The following is a 21008-nucleotide window of genomic DNA, read 5'->3' as shown; positions in this document are numbered from 1 at the left end:
CAATTTGTTGAATTATCCTGTAATCAAAACTGTTTATATCTTGGTATTGCAGTGTCCTGACAACTCTAATGAGTGATACAATAGGAGAAGCAGCAGACAGACAGAGGCTAAAACAACTATTTAAAAGGTAGATACACTACTGATCTGTGTATCGCATTGTAGTGATGATGGTGGTGGTGGTGATGGTGATGATAATGATGATGATGATAATGATGATGATGATGATGATGATGGTGATGATGATGATGATGATGGTGATGATGATGATGATGATGACGATGGTGGTGGTGGTGGTGGTGGCGTGGCGTTGTCGATGATGATGATGATGATTATGATGATGATGATGTAATGTTGATGATGATGATGATGGTGGTGGTGGTGATGATGGGGATGATGATGATGATGATGGTAATGTTGATGATGATGATGGTGGTGGTGGTGGCGTGGCGTTGGCGATGATGATTATGATGATGATGATGTTGATGATGATGATGATGGTGGTGGTGGTGATGATGGGGATGATGATGATTATGATGATGATGATGATGATGGTAATGTTGATGATGATGATGATGGTGGTGGTGGTGATGATGGGGATGATGATGATGTTCATGATGGTGCTGGTGGTGGTGATGGGGATGATGATGATGATTAATTTCTTATTCTATCATGTTCAAACTATCCCTGTCTTTTTTTTTTCTTTTAATTCTACTTTTAACTTGGATATGATTTCTTCGGATTGCTATTACTGATTCTGTTGAAATTTATTGATTGCTGCAAATACTACAGCAAGTATTTTTTTGCCTTTTTATTTCTAGGACTGAATCTTTGGAAGATAAAATGCTCAACAACTGGATTGCTTTAGCTATGTTTAAGTTCATTAAGGTAAGTGTGTACATGGAGTATACCTACTTTATCTGTGAATTATTCATGTCCCTATCTCATATTTAGTCTGAGTGATATGTTCATCTCACAATTACACTTTTACAGTTAGATTGTATTCACCTATTGGTATACCCTTATAATGGTTTTATTTTGGTCAAATATATTTTTGAAACTTTATGCCATATTTATGAAGAGAGTGCAAAAATAATGCATTTCAGATGATTTGTTACTTAATAGAGTAAATTTATATAACACCCTCAAAGAGGAGGCTTTCATTGTGGCAATATTGCTGTATTCCTGCATATAAAACATTTGTTTCTGAAACTACTTGTAAGTTGAATTTGGTGTATATTTTATATTCCAGTGAGATGTATATACTGTCATGTTGTTCTATAGTAAGAAAGCAAAAGATTCTAATGCATCCTCAACTTTTTCAATCGTAACCTTTCTCTGACTACGGTAACCATAATGAATTATAAAAATCTCCACAGCAATCCTAAATATTTCCTCTCTTTTTTTTTTGTTGTTTTTTTTTTGCTAGGAATCTGCTGGTGAGCCGTTGTACAAACTCTATCAAGCTATCAAGATTCAATGCGAGAAAGGACCTGTGGATGCCCTGACTGGACAGTCTTTCTTCTCACTCAACTTTGACAATCTCCTCACAGAGAGCCAAGAATTTGAAGAAGTGGTAAATGTTCTCACTATGAATGGCAATTTGGATCCTAATGATATGATTGATTGAAATCTAATCACATGACCAGTCATTTATTTTGCTAGCAGGCAAATGTTTGTTAATGACTGGTACCAGTGACTAGTGTCTATTACCCAGTCACTGATTTAGAGATTTAGAGATTTATTTATTAATTAACTCATTGTAACCATGACAGTTGGATTATTGACAATGCAAAAATGAAAGTGGTACAATTAAATACACAATTACAAATCAATTAAATACTTCAAAACTAGTGAGAAATACATAACAATATACACTGTACATCAATATCAAAACAAACAGGGAAATAATCAGTATGAATAAAGAAAGGCCAGGGTAGACGTTCAAGGAAGGAGAAATATAAAATAACAGAAAAGGAAAATGGGATGTGAAGCAGCAGCAGGAAATGGAAAAAGAATATCTATTCAAAGTTGACAAAATACTCACATGAAACAAGGGGTGGGGGCAAACAAGCTGAACCGCATTTCTTGAAACGGATGCATGAATGGTTTGAATGGTCAAACCAAATCATCAAGAATAAATTAGGATTGTTAATAGGCAATTGAAATGAGAGAGAAGGAGGAAGAGATGGGGGGGAAAAGTAATGAGGAATGTGAGAAAGAAGATGAAAAAGGAGAAGAAGAAAAAAATATGAGGATGGTTTATCATCAAACAAGGACTCACATCGATATCTTGTAAAACATGAAATAAACATCATTTTGATTGGAAAATAGAGAAAATTACACTCACTAGTTACCTTTGAGACAAATAATTGATTCATTGTGATTATATGGCTTTTATTGTGTATAGTAAAATGGATAGTTTCATTTTTTTTTCTGAAAAAAAGAAACTTGTTCATTGGACAAATAAATGACTTTTAAAGTTTCCTCTCCAATTTTGCTTTAATCTATTTCTTAACCTAAAACCTTCTTCCTTCCTCTCTCTTCTCTCTCTCTCTTCTCTCTCTGCCATTGTCTCCACTTTCCTCCTCTGTTCCCTCTTCCGCCCTGTAGACTTTGAATGTAGAAAGTGAGTTGGGACCTGAGGAGGTGAGGGTGTTGGATGTGGACACCATAACACAGGTCAAAGAGAAGATTCTAGATGCCATGTACCGTAAGAAGCACACCAAGTATCAACGCAGCGCTCGAGAGGTGGATCTCGGTAAGCCATATTGGTTGGGTTTACAAAGATGTTTTGACTTTAACCATACTACTAAGTTCAAATCTGGGGGGTTTAACAATGTGTGATGTGTAACTTACAATCACACTTTAATTCACAGTTTGGTGCAGTATAAAATGCATCGTAACATTGGTCAATCATGAAAGAGGACAGGCATTATTGTGTAGTTAATAAATAATAGCTGGATTTATAAAGAGCACTTTGCCTGAGGATAAAAAGCGCTGCTGTTATTACCAAGGCTTTAGCTGCACTGCCCATACATACACTCAAGCATTAGGGGAATTTCTTCCTACAGGATATCCATTCACCGGATACCCATTCATCCACCTGGGTTGAGTGCAGCACAACATGGATACATTTCTTGATGAAGGATATCATGGGAATCAAATCCATGTCCCTCTGATTGAAAGACGGGTCATAACCATTAGACCGAGATGCCCCCACAGTAGTTACATGTAGTAGTAAGGTTATGCATTAGATACCGTGTGCGAGTTGTCATATAAGCATGACTCTATCACACTTTTTTTTAAACACCCCTCAAATGTGCGCTCTGCTTACTCATCCAATAAAAGTACAAAAGTGAATTAAGCTTGTGGTGAAATACAGACTCTATGCACCTTTAGCCCACCGTTACTTTTACCATGGATCCTAATAGAGGATCAATGCTTTTACAGAGAAAGACTGTTTGTATTGAGAAAGGTATGATGAATTTTAGAGGGTCAATTCTAGTATGTTTTTTTCTTTGTTGAGAAATGTCTGCTTTATGTCCACATATTTCTTGATTGTTTTGGTTGTAGTTTTAAGGAGTGGTCAAACCGGACAGCTAGTTCTCAGTGACTATGACACATCATCACACCCATCTATGGGCTGGTGTGAAGTCAATACCATCAAGCATTATGGGGTGAGTTTGTACTGTAGTAATGATAATAATAATATGTCCATTTATATAGTGCAGGTTTTATGTGCATATACTGAACTGTGCTTTGATACTTGGTATCATATCATTACCCCGGCTGTAGCTGAGCCGCCATATTAATAGGCGCTAAAGCGTTCAAGGAATAAATCCTACCGGGTACCCATTCACCTCACCTGAGTCAAGTGCGGCACAATGTGGATAAATTTCTTGCCGAAGGAAATTACGCCATGGCTGGGTTTTGAACCCACAACCCTTTGTTTCAAAGTCCGAAGACTAATCCACTGGGCCACAACGCTCCATGTACAATGTTGACTATCATATAAAAATCCCAAGTATAGTCAAGCATTGATCAACAGGAAGTACCGGTATGTGTTACATACATTTGATTACCCCCATCTAAATCAAAAGAAGGAGGGGGAATGAGTAATTCCTCTCAACATCTTTGCATTGACGCTGTATGAAGCTCTTGCTGGAGTATTTTTTTCAAAGTCTTGTATATTTTAGAGCAAATAAGCAACCTTCTGTTCCACTGTTCTGTATTTCAACATATAATTTTGTAACTGCATGTTGGACAGAAAACTGTTAGTAATTCATGTACACATATAATTCTAAACAAATTGTGTTTTCAGGTATAATTCTTAAATGTGTGAGTATTTTGCTTTTATTATGGGCAGATTATTTCAAAAAGAGAACAAAAAATTGTGAAAAACAATAGACGGTGGATATAGAAAAGTAATCTGAAGTCATATTTTCACATGAATTCTCCAACGTGGAGTTATAAAAAGTCTACCCATGAAGATTTTCATTCTGATTTTATAGATGGGTAGTGTTTGCTGTTTTTCTTTCCCTAAAAATTTCCTTTTTATTTAGAATTTCTTCCAAATAAACATTGTAATTTCTAATCTGAATATTAAGAGGGTTATCTTAATTAATGATAATGAATAAAAAAATATTTTGTATGTACGTCTAGCATTATGTTATGTCTTTTTTTTTTCAGATTCCAACAGGATCACGGGTTGGTCTTACCGACAAACAATCTCAGCCTAACTCTGATCCTGTACCAATGAATGATGCTGCCAATAACCTGTTCAGTGAGTATATGAACGCGAGTCAATATTCATTTCATCTTCTTCACGCAACCCATTGTAACAATGGAAGGCCCTTCCTAAGGTTATATGTGTTCAAATGTATTATAAAATCTTTAAAGATATTTTCTTAAATCCAAATGATAAAGAAAAAATATTAGTCAGTTATTTTGGGGAGTTCATGAAATAAAAGAATTTGTTTCTTCATTTGTGACCAAAAATGTCAAAGTAAATGAAAGGGAAAAAGCAGTGAGATTAACATACCCAAACTTATCCATCAAGCATACAACTTAATGCATGTTTTTAATTGTAATTTGTAAATGAAATAGAATTGAGAAAAAGAACTTTGCATTCAAGTTTTCCTTTTGCATGACATTTTCACTTAGCATTCTAATATATTGATTAATTGATTAATTTTGTTTCAATGTTGTGGGTGAGAGAAAGAGGCATTTTGCTGTTTTTGTTTATTGTTTTTTAATTGCAATTTTGATGTACACATTTAAGGACAAGTCTATCCCAACAGAAAGTTGTTTTTTTAATGAAAAGAGAAAAATCCAACAAGCATAATGCTGAAAATTTCATCAAAATCAGATGTAGAAGTAAAACTTTAAAATGTCATAACTTTCTCATTTTACAACCAATTTTGATGAAATTTTCAGCGTTATGCTTGTTGGATTTGATTCAAATGAACATTTTTCTGGGATGGACTTGACCTTTAAGTTTATGTTGAGAGTTGCAAAATAAAGAAATAAATTGAAATTGGGGATAGAGATAAAACTTATACTTGTTATTTAATGTTTTAATTGGATTTTGATGTACACATTAACATAATGTTAAAACTCGCAAAATAGTGAAATAAATTTAATTTGCGATTGGTAATAGTGAATGTTTTGATGGTAAGCTGTTTGGCTGGATATTGCTTTTTGATTAAAAAAAAATTTCTATGCGTGTATTTGAAATAAAATTCATTCTATGAAAAGCTTTTTTCATGGAGATATTGTATGTAAAGTGGAGATTCGATGTCATGTTAACATATATGTCAAACTATATCATGAACAAGGGGGGGTTCTCGAATTATAACATGAAACGTATGTGCCACACCAAAATAAAAAATAGGGGGCTCTTGAACTAAATCTTGGTCTTGAATGGGGGTCTCCAGAATGGCTCTTGGATCAAAGATTGCTAAAAATGCAATGCTCTGAAACTGACCACAAAAATAGGGGTCTCCTTGACTCGTTATCGTAGCATGGTAGCACACCAGAAGGAGAAACACAAATTTGAGGATCTTTGGAACAGAGAAAAATAAGAATTTCTATGGCTTTCTAAATTGGTGGTGCTCTGGAATGGAAATTCAGGTTGAAAATTTGGGGCCTCAACATACACATCTTACATTTATACTAAGTAGCTCCCACCCCCATCCCCCCGATCATGATGTCATCCAGGTGAGAGGAATATTGAAGATTTCTGGTATTGCAATGAATTTACAAAATGTCTCTTTGCTCTCAACCTCCCACATACTAAAAATTTTGCATGAATATTTAGAAGTCAAGTGGCAAATTGTATATTTTTTTTTTATTTAGCATGATTATGGCCTGCTCGTTTCAACCTCCACTTTGCATGGCATTTCTCACACTTAACAAGATATGGGATTCTATTTTATAATGCATAGAGTTCTTTTCATGGCTCCAAAACAAGGGAAAATCGGGTACTATCTTGCATCTTCCTGCGTTCAGAAATGAATAAATTCATCATAATATTTGAAAATATCAAACTGAAGGGATGAAAGAAACTTTTATTTTTTTGTAGATAGAAAGGTGCTTGGTGGTATAAATTTTGAAGTTTGAAATCGAGAGACACTGAGATACACTTCATATTTTTTGAATATGCACTTACTAGAATCTATGACAAGGATATGGCCAACAAGTATCGGATTATATCTCATACTTGGATAAGAGGAATACTGGTGCCCCTATTTTTTACCAGTCATCCAACACTCAGATATTTTTCACGCATTTCAATATTGTGTCTTTTTATTGAGATTCTGATCATTGAATAAAATCTTAAATATCTACATTTTTTTCATTATGGGAGAATGTATTTTATACTGGATGTCTGGTGTGGTGGGGTGTGTCAGCTGCAATTTTCTGCTATTTGATGTAGCAAGACAGCTGAGGCCATGTTTATAGAGGGGTTTTTAAACAGACGAGTCTGCCAAAGTAAAAAAAAATCTGATTTTGCCAAAGTAGAAGAAAAGAAAGATATGCTTTTTAATATCTGGTTTCAAAAATTACTCTCTCTTATTTGACCTAAAGAAGGTGAACTTCTGCAGAACTAACTGAAATTTTGGGATTGGTTTTATAAAATTTTCATTCAAAATGTTCTTTCAGGTCTTTTCCAGAATTTATACCATACCAAGCACCTTGTCTTTAGAGATATTTCAAATGTATGTAATGTTCATGGAATGCATGTTTTCTTTTATTTTTCTTTCATGTTTATTGCAGCCTTGTTTCCAGAATTTCATAAGCATTCTAAAGGTTTTAAAAGCTATTCTTTTTTAAAAATTTCTTTGGAGTGGTTGTTGATTACTGATTTCTATATTCTATCTTGGCCATTTCATACATTTTCTTTCATATTGTGGTAAATTATATCTTTCCTTGTAATGTGACTAATTTTAACATCATGTGCTTTATGGTGGTGGAATTATATTCTTGCTACATTGTAGCTATTTTTGTGCTTATAGTTAATATAATACCAGTATGTTATTAAAGGTAGTCTAGGCTGGCATCAAGATTGATAGGAATGAATATAGCAAAAAATGCGTACATATATATCCTTGTAGGAACAAAGGAGGCCTGATTAGATCTTTGTGGTCTTAAGGTCAAATGTTGATAAAGCTAGAGGTCAATAAATAAATAAAAAATACTCATTCTTGTGAGAAATAACGAATTATAAAGATGGATCAACTTCACATTTGAAATGCTAGGAGAGATGATGTGTTCAATCTTTCAGGTCATAAGGCCAAATATCAAAGGTCATAGATGTCATTTTATACTTTTGAATTTGCACATTCCTCTGATAAATGAAGACCCCTTAGATAGACAGGAACTTCAAACATGAATTATATTATTATATGAGTGTGACAATAATCTGATCACATATTGGTTAGTGAGGTCAAAGTTCATACATAAACATAGCACATTCTAATGATAATTATCAAAAGAACTATTGATTGGGTTTAATTTAAATTTTACACGTATATATGAATTTCAGAGTGACAGTGATCTGATGTGATTTAAGGGTCACAATGTTAAAGGTCACAGTACATTATAGATCCAGTATAATTAAAATTCTTCTCTTATGAATACATATACAAATGAGAGTAATGATCTTGTGATTTGACAGACTTTTTGTCCTATAAATTTCAGATCAGGCATGGCATGGGCATTGATTTCAACTGTGCTCAGTAGATAATCCATTTGATTGTTTTTCATCTGATTTGGATGATTTGTTTTAAAATGATCTTTCCTTATTTCATTTTATTTTTTCTATCTATATTCAAATCAACTTGATCGTGGGATGGACTACCTCTTTAACTGAAAACGTTGTCAATTCCAACACTAGACCCCATTTACAGTCACAGGACTGGACCATTCTTATTGCCATGGGAACATATAAATTTTGTTGGGCAGTCTGATTAAAAATTCTAGTAAATAACGGAGATGTTCATCTTAATTGCCCTTTAATGTTAAAAGAAAAATGACTAGAGGACCCATGTACCTCGGGTGAAGATAACATCCTGTGCATATCTTGGGCCCATTGCTTAGAATTTGCTATGGTAACTTCCATGAAATGCTTGATTCTGATTGGCTGTTGAGCGCTGTAACCATGGAAGTTACCATTGAATGATAAAGTTACTATATCAATAGCTATGTATATGCAACAGGCCCCTGGTCAGAGTCACTCATGATTCAGAAGACCACATCAGAAGGTAGACTTCATGATCAGTTCAGAGGATTGCTTTGCTGGTCGTTTTGTGTGTTCATCCTAGTTCTAACAGGGAACATGACTGTAAATGGGGTCCAAAATGAAGCGCTATAGTCTTGGGGGCTTTGTCACATAAAGGCACTATATGCAAGTCATCCAAATAAGTGTTTTAATTCAGGGACAAAGATCCTTATTTTAAATACAAAGACCCATTTACTTGTCTTGATACCCAAACAAGAAGTTATACGGAAAATTTCTCAGCCTTTATACACTTATGAAGTTGATCACGTGACGTGTAATATGTTCCTGATAATTTTCACATACCATTTGTTCTGATTGCGGATTATGTTTCAGCCCTGAATGAGACATATTCCCCTCCTTGCCACCTTCAATTAAAATTGTATTTATATGTTTGTGTTTTCATTTAATTCTAACACTTTAACTAGACAGGATATATTCCAATGAGCCAATCTGAAGGCAAGTTCACTTGAAATTCATCTAGTCTTTTGCTTCCAAGATTGTCAGACTCGAGTCTATTTTTTCTGTTCATTAATGTAGACATACATCTGTTATGCTGATCATTGTAATATTAATTGAAATAGCTTATTAGAATGTTTGTGGATGCATGATTCAAGTTTTTATCGTGTAGCCATGAAATAGCTCTGATTGAACAAATTTAGAAATTCATCACAGAAGAGTATATATGCAGTACTTGTACAATACTTTCATTTATATATATATATATATTCATGTAGCAGATTGTGGTCAAATTGTTCTAACTTTACCACCTATATACTATGTTAATATTTATATACACACACTCTAATTCCTAGCTTTATATGTGCATGTGCCTAAAATGCTTGATTAGATAACTCATTAAATGTAGTCACAGAATAGAGAAAGGATTTGCACCAAGTTACTTTGCTATCACAGTGAAGGTAAATTCTTAACCGTGACTTCCAGCTTTTGTCTGTACAAGGATTGTGTATTTTGTGTTGTTTGTTGTTGATACTGAAACTCTGTCAATCCTGCAATCTGACTGCACCTCCTTCAACACTATTTGAACACAGTGCAATAGAATTTAGATATGATTGATACCAGGTCAGCTGAAATTTTTGAATTATTGCACAAAATCATAGTTTCTTTAGAATATGTCTTAGTGAATCTGTGATTGTTTTAGAAATAGGAAATGCTAACATGTAGAAGCTTTTCACCAACTATGTATTATTTCAGTGGGCATTTATCAGTATAGTAGCAGATGATTTCTTTGCATGAGATAAGGTTATCCATAGATACTATATAAAAATTATACAGAAAGGATGCTGTAATGGTGATGGGATCTAATTATGAACTGAGTTGGATTTATATTTTTTTAAAGAGTTAAATCCATATTCAAACTCAAAAGTCAGATGAACAATTTACGTGAGGTGTGACTTTAAACTTGCACACACAAGGGAAATTGTTTCTTGATATTTATATTATTCCAAAATATTCTTTATTTTATTATAGTTAAGGAAATGTTTAAAGTAAGTAGTTTTGTCAATTCTTTAACATTTCAAAACTTATTTGAAGAACCACTCAAAGACAAGAATTTTTATCAAATATTCTTATGAAATGACCAATTGCTCATTACTTTTTTTTCAGATGATACTAATCGTCAGTCAGTGCGTGTAACTGGTCACCATGACTACTCATCTCATGATCTTGAGCAAGGTCCTCAGGGCCTGAAATACTTTCACTTGGTAAATATCTTTAATGAATCTAAGATGTTAGTCTCAAAAATTTTTAAGTGGGTCATGATTTTTAATTCTTTTTAAGTAAGATTAAAAAACACATTATTTTTAATGCCTCTATTTCTCATGGGTAAAGTTGATTGAGTGGAAAATCTATTATGTTAATGAGCTTCAATTTTCACAACAATAACAGTTCCACAATTGTGCTTTCATAGCTGAAAATTAACTTCTTACTAGATGTGTACAAGGCCTATCACTTCTTTTGCATTTTACCTAGGTGGTTTTAAAATATGGATGATTTGTAAAAGTTATATATGTATGTATATATATAGTATATTTGTATGCATGAAGAAAATGTATTGTGGTTAAAATGGGACTGTTCTTGTGTTTTTGGTCTTAGGTCCAATCTGATGATATTGAGGAGGAGGAAGAGAAGGAAGAAGGATTCTGCGACAAAATGCAGCGTGTATTGTGCTTTAAGGGTACGCAGGGAAAGCGCAAGATTCGAGAGATCTATCTTCAGAGACTAGTTTCTGTCAAGGTGAAGAATCTTTATCTTTTAATAACATATTGGAGTTAAATTAGAGAAAAATCAACACAAAGATAGTTTTGGCTGCAGCCAGTAGATGATAATCATATTGCTCAAATTGCAACTGAAAATTAAACATTAAAAAATTATTATGATGTTAATTGCTTACTCGACACCAACTCATTGAGTAATAAAATGAACCTGTGTGTATGTCAGCACAGTCCTTATCTAAACAGTAACATTGTAAATCAGTAATTCCCGAAGTTCCGAAATCACAAATATCATCACATTTTAAAAAAATATTGAAAAAAATTGGAACAATTTGATTTGAGTCAGCAGTCATTTCAATGCATTGGTTCATATCCCTTCATTGTCATTATAACAGTGATGAAAGATTTATCAACAATTTCATTTTTATATCCCACTGCTGCCACCATAACATTGATGATGACAGAGTCAGTCATTTATTGGGTTCATATCCCTCCATTGTCATTATAAAAGTGATGAAAGATTATCAACAATTTCATTTTTATATCCCACTGCTGCCACCATAACATTGATGACAGAGTCAGTCATTTATTTGGTTCATATCCCTCCATTGTCATTATAAAAGTGATGAAAGGTTTATCAACAATTTCATTTTTATATCCCACTGCTGCCAGCATAACATTGATGACAGAGTCAGTCATTTATTCGGTTCATATCCCACTGCTGCCACCTTAACATTGATGACAGAGTTAGTCATTTATTCGGTGCATATCCCACTGCTGCCACCATAAAATTGATGACAGAGACAGTCATTAATTGGGTTCATATCCACTGCTGCCATCAAAACTGTGATGAAAGTGTCATCAGCCATTTCAATGCATTGGTTCCTATCCCTCCATTTTCATTATAACAGTGATGAAAGAGCAATCAACAATTTCATTTCATGGGTTTATGTCCCACTGCTGCCACCAAAACATTGATGGAAGAGTCATCAGCCATTTAAATACATTGGGCATTTCCATCCATTGTCTTTATAACAGAGATGATAGAGTCAGTCATTTCAATGCATTGGTTTACATCCCACTGCTGCCACCAAAACAGTGATGACAGGGTCATGGGTCATTACATTGCAAGGGTTCATATCCCACTGCTACCATGATAAAGTCTAGTCCATGATTTCTTTGGCATTGATTTATTTTGGCACTTCCATCATACCCATTAAAAAAAAAACACTGGATAAGTAACATTTATCCCAATTATTTTGCCCTTTGTATTGCATGCAGCCGAGAATATTTCTCCTCAATTCAAGTTGACACTATGTATTTTGTACAATGACTGTATCCTGATGATACAAGGTATATATTTATTACAGAAAAAACGCAAAACTATCTTCTCAACACCTAACATGTTTTTAATCCACTTTACTGGTACATTTGTTCTTTACAGCAATCTATCAACAACTTTGTGAATGATGCGCTAGAGGCCATGTTTACTATCCAGGAAAATGGCTATGAGAACAACCTGAATAACATCCCCTTTGCTCTCAGATTCCTCTTCAATTTCTTTGATGAGGAGGCCAGTCGATATGATGAAGACGAATCTACTACCTGGAAAAACAATATGTGCGTATCCGTCCATTCTTGTTTTATCCGACAATTTTCTCTGTATTTTTTTTAGAATTGTAATTACAATTTGAATTGTCTTGAGTAAAGACATGTTTGTCAATATTAATGTATCATAGAAACTATTGAATTTAGGTGGTGTTTCAGAGTTTAGACCTTTAGGACAGTTAATCTACAATGTGGGTTTATTTTAATCCCTAATAATTTGTACCTTTTCTACCAAAATTAACCTTAAAAATATGGGTATATGGAAGACTGAAGGTGGAATCTTCACAATGTGTTGCATAATAGTACCTATTTAAAGCCCCCTCACACCTGACCGAATGTAGGCAGATGAAGGGTGGCCAATGGGAAAAATGTTTGCGATTTCAACTAATTCAGATAAAATTTCTGTCAAATCATGCAACCAGTGACTATTGTCAAATTTTATCAACAAACAGTAAGCGAAGGATATTGATTTTTTGGTTCACCTCTTTGAGTAAATTGCAGCCGAAGGTTGATATAACCCAATAAGACGAACGAACAGTGAGCAATGGTTTCATATGGCGTGCGACTGGAAACGAAGACAAGGGAATAGATCGGGCGTTCTTGTACGTTTTTGTCATCGTGTTGCTTTGTTAAGGGTTCTTTCGAGATCAGTCCACTTTGGCAAAAGCGCGATGAGGGACTATGCGCGACAATAACACACGAACGATACACGACTAAATAAGAGATGCAAATTCAAACAAATGACCAACGATTTTTCAATTGGTCGGGAAATTTTAAACATATTCAAAATTTCTGCACGAATTGCATAATCGCAGGTGTTAGTTCAGAAGGTGTACTTACCCAAGCACGAGGGGTAAATATGATTTCCTATCACTTAGAATTGAAAACGCTTTTTCAAAAAATGCCTTTCGCCTGCCATCGCAAGGCATATTTCAAGCAATTCGGTTAGGTGTGAGGGGGCCTTTATCACTAAACAAAAAACTTTCCTGTAAAGTGCTATTATATATTAAAACCCTCACATGCGTTTTGCGTCTCTCATTTTCTAGTATTTTCTTCTGTATTTAATGAATACTCTGCAGCTTGCCTCTTCGTTTCTGGGCAACAATCCTTGCACATCCATCCTTCATCTTCAACATGCGTCAGTCGCGCACTGCTGATGCCTCTGTCACTGTCTTGAATCAGATGCTGGATAATGCAGCCAAGGGAGTGGTCCCTAAACTAAAGATGGTGAGATTTTGTACCAACAAATTTGTTAGTTGAATTGAAAAAATGTTTTGCACAACACCTGTTTTTTTAGAATCTATTATAGGTTAATGTTGATGTGATGTGATGTGAAGGTTTTTAACTTATTGAGAACTGTTAACTCCTAGGATGGGATCCTTCTTTTAAGATGTTGAGACTTTGTACCATCATCTTTTAAAGCCATTTAACACTAACCAAATTATATAGAATTTCAAAGTTCAGTAGATTATTTTCACGGAGGAGAATGAATAAATTTTCATGAAAAAAATATTACTAAGGGAGGAGGCTTTTAAAGTTCAGAAGATGAAAAATATTTGAATCAAAATTTTGATTTTATTCCATTAATTTCATATTTAAGGTTGTGAATACAACATGACAATTTACTTGCAAAGGAGACCATGATTAGACAATTTTTGTTGAATATGTACTGGAGAGATGTGAAAAGATTAAGCTTTCAACATGTGGAAAGTAGGAAGACCAGCAAATTAAGTCACCAAATCCATATTGCATACAAGCTTTGGAACATCCACATGTAGTTTGAGGTTCTAAATCTTTTTGATGGAAAGAAGTCAAAGCATCTCCCATAACCACTCCAAAGGACATGGGTAGGATCATTTCTCTCTGTACAGAAAAATAAACGACAGCTGTATGTATGTACCATTATAAGTGTATATGCAATTGTACGTACATCTCAGAGAAAGATTCTTTGTCGTCGGCAATTTTGAACTGCAGCCAATTCAAGGGCTGAAGCATAAAGGGTGTGGACTCACATCCAATTGTTTCAGCATTCAGAACTCAGCATTTGCAGCAGTGTCATGTGAGGATGGTGATTGGCGTCAATTTCAGTGCATGGATTTGAATGATCCCACCGCTGCCACCATAATAGTAGTAATGAAAGAGTCATTGACATTTTAATAGCATACATTCATATCCTGCAACCTATCTATATGCCAATTATGTATATTTTGTAAGCTCTGTGTGTAAAGCCTTGATTTTACACTTTTATTGTAAATGCATGCACTATTACATCTGATGTAGAATAATTTTCTTTTTAATTTCATTACTGTATATACATACATCTGCATTTGTATTTTCTGTTTTTTAATGTTTGTAGCCACAACGTGAAATGCATGTCGATCTTCAGACATATGCAAATTGTCAAATTATTGTCAAGGTAACAAGAACCGGTCAATTGTGCTCGGGCAGTTTTGCTTTCAACACGATGACACCAGCACTGACAGAATTCAGCAGGCTTTTGCTTTTTTTATCAGCACTTTCCCTGGTTGTTTATTTGGGAAATGTCAAATATATTGCCCTTAAAAAAAACATATTGCCTTCATCTAAAGACTCTGGCCAATATGATTCTGATGCAGGCAACATATTTGATGTTCCCCTCAAGGCCAGTCAATATTATATAATTATACTTTGTCTCATGATCAAGAATTGACCAATAGTTTATCTAGAATACTTGTGAATATTCATAAGAGGGATATAAAATATATTTTACACTCGCTAACTTGCACTTCATATCATATTGATGATGATGATTTCTTTTATTAGTAAGTGTATTGTTATTATTACTATTATTTTCATTTTATTATATTTGTTATAATTATTATTGTGGTTTGTTTCAGATTTATCATCATAATTATCGATATTATTTATTGTTCATTGTTCATCTATCACTGAATAGTTCAAGTAAGAATAGATATGAATTGATTTTTATTTTTTACTTCATGAACTTAGAATTTAACTATCTCTTTAAGATTGCTTCTCCAGTATAAAACTTGTGAGCACAGATTCAGTAGAAATATAGACATGATTACTTTTTTGTATTGATGCACTAAAGGCCTGGTCACACCGCCCGAGCGTTGTTGGAGCGGTCGTGGAGTGGAGAGAAAAAAATCATCACCGCTCGCTGCCGTTCACCTTTTTCGATTTCGATTGCTTTTTTTGTTTTCGATTTTTTTCCCCAATTTTGTGAGCGAAATTCGACCTTCTCTCCCTACCGCTCCACGACTGCTCCAACAACGCTCGGGCGGTGTGACTAGGCCTTTACATCAGTCCACAGTAAGTTAATTTATTTACCCAAGTTCACACAATTTCTTATCCAGGTAATGCAAAATATGTGCTGTATATCTCTTCCAAGTCAAATTTCTCTTAAATCAAACAGATTTATGTGATCCTAATGTATTCCACTTTGGCAAAATTTATGTGTATTTAGGCTGTCATTGTTGTTATTCACATCTCAAGATTCGCTCAATATTTACCCACACTCAGTTAAATAGTATTCATGGATTCAATTCAGAGATATGCTTGATGTGTGTAATGTTGATTGAAGCCTTTGAAGGATTGGAGGGTATTTGCTGAAACGGGCTAAGATTCTGTCAGGCTGCATCTCTGAATAAAGTTTACATCTGCAAATGATTTAGTTAGATATAAGAATGATGAAATTTTGCATCATTTCTCTTCAAATCTGTAGGGTAAAGGATTGTTTTAAAATATTAATTTCTTATGTATTGTGAGTGATGTTTTGAAACATGCATTTCCTATTTTATTGTGAGGGATTGCAATTTTCTCACCCAGTATTCTCACCCAGTTTCATGCAAGATGAAATCATAGTGAAATGATACAGAACAAATGCATTGTTTCTTCGATCTGCCGATGTTAAGATGATTTACAGTCACTGGCGGATCCAGTGGGCAAAGTCAGCCCATGCCTCCGTTTTGAGAGGCACAATTAAGATTTGTAATGTAACAATAGAATTAAAACAGAAGTATGCCCCCTTTTGAATGTGAAGATTTTTTTTTTTGCCTGTCAAATTTTTCCTTGGGAATATGTGCACCCCTCGTTTGTAAAATCCTGGATCCGCCCCTGTTTACAGTAATATACCTCTTGCACCTCTCATAACCTGACTTATTATTTCTAACATTCTTTGCAAGTTTCAAAAATTCCTTTCCAATTGTACATTTTAGTTTTTGCTGTATACATCTATATAACACTAGATGTTATCTATTTGTAGTATTTTGCATTCATATTTGAATGCAACCCTTTAGATTGCAATAATCATTTATCATTCATTCTTGATTTTCCAGAACTCCTCCCCAAGTAGGCTTCTGTTTAACCGCGAGCTGCCTTCACACATTGATCTCCTTGTTACGTACTACCACAACATCAAACAAAGCGGAGGACTAGAAGAAGTAGACTTGAAGGAAGAATGTTCACGTATTGACGTAGTGAGTTATGATTATTTTCTTTACTCTCCAGAATCCAAAATTTGAGAGAGAAAAAAAAAACATCTTTTTCTGCTGCATTTTCAATCATGTGATGTTTCTTATGGGATAAGCTTTGCTTCCACACAAATGTAGAAAATATACTTGTTCCTTTAAAATTGAAAGAGGTGTAAGACAATGGCAATGATTTTGGTGGTCTTTTATATGCTTGATTTTGCCTGAATACAGTGCACAATGTTAGCAGAGAGCTAAGTATGATTTCAGAGGGGATAGTATATGATATCATGATATAACATTTTAATCATACATGCATATATTTAGTTGTGAGAATGGGCTTGTCTTTGGAATGGTAAAATGGTCCTTTTTATTTCAGGATGGAAGTCATGAAGTATATGACTAAAAACTGGACATCAATCATTGTTTTATTTTCAGGAATTCACTGGATTGTTCAGCCGTTTGACGACACTCCGGAAGCTCTATGAAAGTATTCGTTCACATGAAGAAATAGTAAGTACAACAGAATTTTCTTCACAAATTACATGAAGATGTATGTAAAGCCAGGAGAATTATATTCTGAATAAGGCAAATGCAGCCTGCAAACTCTCCCGTGATTTGGGGGGGGAGTGGGGAGGGGGGAACGAACTGATGCACACACAGTAAAAAAAGTATGATATGAAATTCAAGTTAAAATCATGTGTCTTAGATCTAATAATCACATATTCTGTGTAAACTATAGCACAGGATGCTTTATGAAAACCATTCCCCTTTTATAATATTTTATAACCATCAAGGTCGACATTCAACCAGCCTAGTTGACAATGGAAACATCTTTCAGAGCTATTGATGTTTATTAGTTTAGATGTAAATTTCATGTGTTACATACCTGTATATTCTGGTCTGAAAAGTACACAAAGTTGACTCTTGGAAGGTTGTCTCAATCCGACTCTTCTTTAAAGGATCCACACAGAAATGAGAGAAAATATCTCTGGGACACACTGAACCAGTAGAAATAATTTATGGGACACATATACTCCAACCAATAGGAAGTATATATGGTACACACAAAGACCAATAGGAAATATCTATGGGACACACAGAAACAAATTGAAAATATCTATCTATCTCTTAAGAAAGGCTTTCACAAATGCAACAGCTATCATACAACAGAAGCAACTAGTAAACAGTGTAAGACTATTTTGCTTGCATATGCTAGTGCGACTGGCCTTTTGTTATCATACGAGTGCTACATGAATGATTGCTATTGGTTTCACACCATTCTCAATAGTTGCATGACCAATTGCATAGTCATGAGAGTCGACATGAAGCAAGGTGAACTATCGTACATCATCATCAATCTAAAGATTTAAATCAGGTTTTTTGTCCCCGGAAAGGGGGTGGCTGGAATCATTTCGTGTGGGTGGCCTTTTGTTCACATGCGAGTGTTGCATGAATGATAGTAAGTGGTTTCACACCATTCCCAATATGTTGCATGACCAATTGCATAGTCATGAGAGTCGACATAAAGCAAGGTGAACGTTCGTACATCATCATCATCAATCTAAAGATTTAAATCCAGTTTTTTTGTCCCCGGAAAGGGGGTGGCTGGAATCATCTCACACTTGCAGCAATCGCCCTACCCCCCCCCCCCCCTCCACTTTGTTCAGTGCATTCTCCATGTCTCTTTCATGTCTTTTTTGGCCATCCCCTACCCCTCAAACTTCCCACATTCCAGCTCCCTACTCTCACCCCAATCGTACAAATGAATGAAATCTGTGTCATTGTCTGATCTAGGTCCCCATTTCATAAAGACTTGTTATGGTAAAAAATGCACAATTTTTATGATAAATTTACCATCAGCCAATCAGATTGAAGAAATTCAGTAGCTTTTAACTGCTATTGCAAATTTGTTATTATAACAAGTCTTTATGAAACGGGATCCTGATGCGAGTAAATCAATCACACTTGATCGCGTTTGGATTTTGAACATGGTCGAACTTCAGAATTGACCAGTCATGACTACCTAAAGTTCACACAATTGCCTACAAATGGCCAATGCCTACAAATAACTTCCCTTTCTTTTTCGTAACCCTCTAGATGATGAATTAACCAGTGCTGCTCAATTTGCCAACAAATTTGGTTTTCGTAGACAAACCTATAAAATAAACCTAGAACATAGCGCACAAGTTAGAATTATTGAATGAATGAATCTTTATTTTGTTTCAATTCCGATATTAAACAACATCAACAGTAAATCATTGCGATACAAGTAAATAGCAAAGAACAGAAGTAAATATTTACAGGCTAATATACATAATACATGCACTAATTTTTACGGAACATTAGCAACACCCATGAGACAAGATGGAAATGAAATGTGGTGGCCTACTAAGAAGGTTCGCTTGTGGGCCATAAGAGCAAATATATAATTCAGAAAGTAGCCTTAAATTTTCATTATTTTTGCTTCCCCTTTGCTCCTTGTCACTTTATCTTCTTTTCTGTGTTTTTTTTTCTCTCTCTGCTTCTATCTGCCCCCTCCCTCTCTCTTCCCTCTCTCTTTCTTTTCCTCTCACTCCCTTCCAATTTTTCTTTATTCTCTGTAGCTTGTGGAGGCCCTTGAGAAAGATGAAATATGCAGTCAAAATCACTTTGCCAGCAGCCTTGAGAGAGTGGGCAACACTTTGTATCAAACAGAGGATTAGATCTTACCTGTACCTTTAACACATCCAGTGGCATACCAAAGAGGTTTCAAAAGGTCAAATTGACGTTTATGTTTGGTATGTGTGTATTTAATGTCAAATGTAATTGAATAGATTTTTCCCAATTTATGCCCATCAATTATAAACTTTCAAACTAATCCTTTGTATTAATAGGCCTACTTGATTATCTTTTTTCTTTCTTTTTTTTTCCTGACAAACAAATATCTAATTGTTATTTGTTATAAGTTTCTTTTCAGTTAAATATATACAGACTTTGTGAAATTTGCATTTATGCTCAACTCAACTGACTATGCCATTTTGTTCATTTTTCTGAAGACTAAAAAAGTGAAGAACATTTATTGGAATTTCATTTTTAACATAAAGTTACATTTGCATTAGATACTTGTAAAGCATGATAAAGGTAAATTTAAGAAATGCAGTATATCACATTATTTTTGACCCATCAAGTGTTTGCTACTGTGCCATGTTTGCTTCATATTGCCTGCTTTCTCAAAAAGTTGAAAAGGACCACATGTTTTTTTAAGTAGAAAAGACATGTTTATCAGAACCAGTAAAGTTGTACATTTTGTCACGATTGTTGACTGGAGGATGAAGGGACCAAATGCACTACAGAGTAATAAATACAAATTCTTAATTCGATATAAATAATAGACTATTCCATATCAAATGGTATAGAGGAATCAATAAAAGGATGACGAAATTGTCCTTAGCTCATCTGCCATGCGATTGTTCACTATTAATCCCGTATCCATTCAAGTAATGCAGTGAAATATATGTTATATTGATTTTTCCATTCTGGATGTGCAATTACAGTATGTATTGATTGCTTGTATCGATGTTTTTTATCGAGAGATGAACTTTAGTATGGGAAAACATACTTTGAAAAATATATTACAATGATATACATCTGTATTTTAGTTCACATAATTTTGTTTGTTTTCATCTCTTTTATACAAGAGAGTTATACTTTTATTCAAGACAGCTGGCATCTGTTGTTTCAACTCTGTTGACAATATATGGACATGTACATATATGTGTGTATGTACATAAACATGATTTTCATGTGGTTTTTTTCACTTATCATTCAGAGTTTGACTTTGTGGGTGCTCTTTAAGTGAAATGTGTACAAGTCTCTTGTATGATGGGAAGACTCATCGAAGGAAACTTGAGAAAGGATTTTTAAAATGTAGTTTGC

At 34.4% G+C, this 21008-nt stretch overlaps 1 protein-coding gene across 1 annotated transcript in view; it reads left to right on the top strand.

Moving 5' to 3' along the window:
* LOC121412068 (plexin-A4-like) overlaps window positions 1–20302 on the top strand; it is a 32823-nt gene extending 12521 nt beyond the window's left edge. The window contains exons 10-23 of the mRNA XM_041604979.1: window positions 53–127; window positions 819–885; window positions 1427–1573; window positions 2611–2758; window positions 3574–3677; window positions 4690–4783; window positions 7279–7311; window positions 10406–10503; window positions 10895–11035; window positions 12458–12633; window positions 13701–13848; window positions 16959–17099; window positions 17529–17603; window positions 19697–20302. Coding sequence (XP_041460913.1) covers window positions 53–127; window positions 819–885; window positions 1427–1573; window positions 2611–2758; window positions 3574–3677; window positions 4690–4783; window positions 7279–7311; window positions 10406–10503; window positions 10895–11035; window positions 12458–12633; window positions 13701–13848; window positions 16959–17099; window positions 17529–17603; window positions 19697–19795 — 1546 coding nt within the window. The 3' untranslated portion in view covers window positions 19796–20302. The remainder of the gene's footprint in view (window positions 1–52; window positions 128–818; window positions 886–1426; window positions 1574–2610; window positions 2759–3573; window positions 3678–4689; window positions 4784–7278; window positions 7312–10405; window positions 10504–10894; window positions 11036–12457; window positions 12634–13700; window positions 13849–16958; window positions 17100–17528; window positions 17604–19696) is intronic.
* Window positions 20303–21008: the final 706 nt, after the last annotated feature.

This window comes from Lytechinus variegatus, chromosome 3, assembly GCF_018143015.1.
Source record: "Lytechinus variegatus isolate NC3 chromosome 3, Lvar_3.0, whole genome shotgun sequence".
NCBI classification, from domain to species: domain Eukaryota; kingdom Metazoa; phylum Echinodermata; class Echinoidea; order Temnopleuroida; family Toxopneustidae; genus Lytechinus; species Lytechinus variegatus.
Note: the sequence above shows the minus strand (reverse complement) of the source record. Positions and strands in the feature narration are given on the sequence as shown.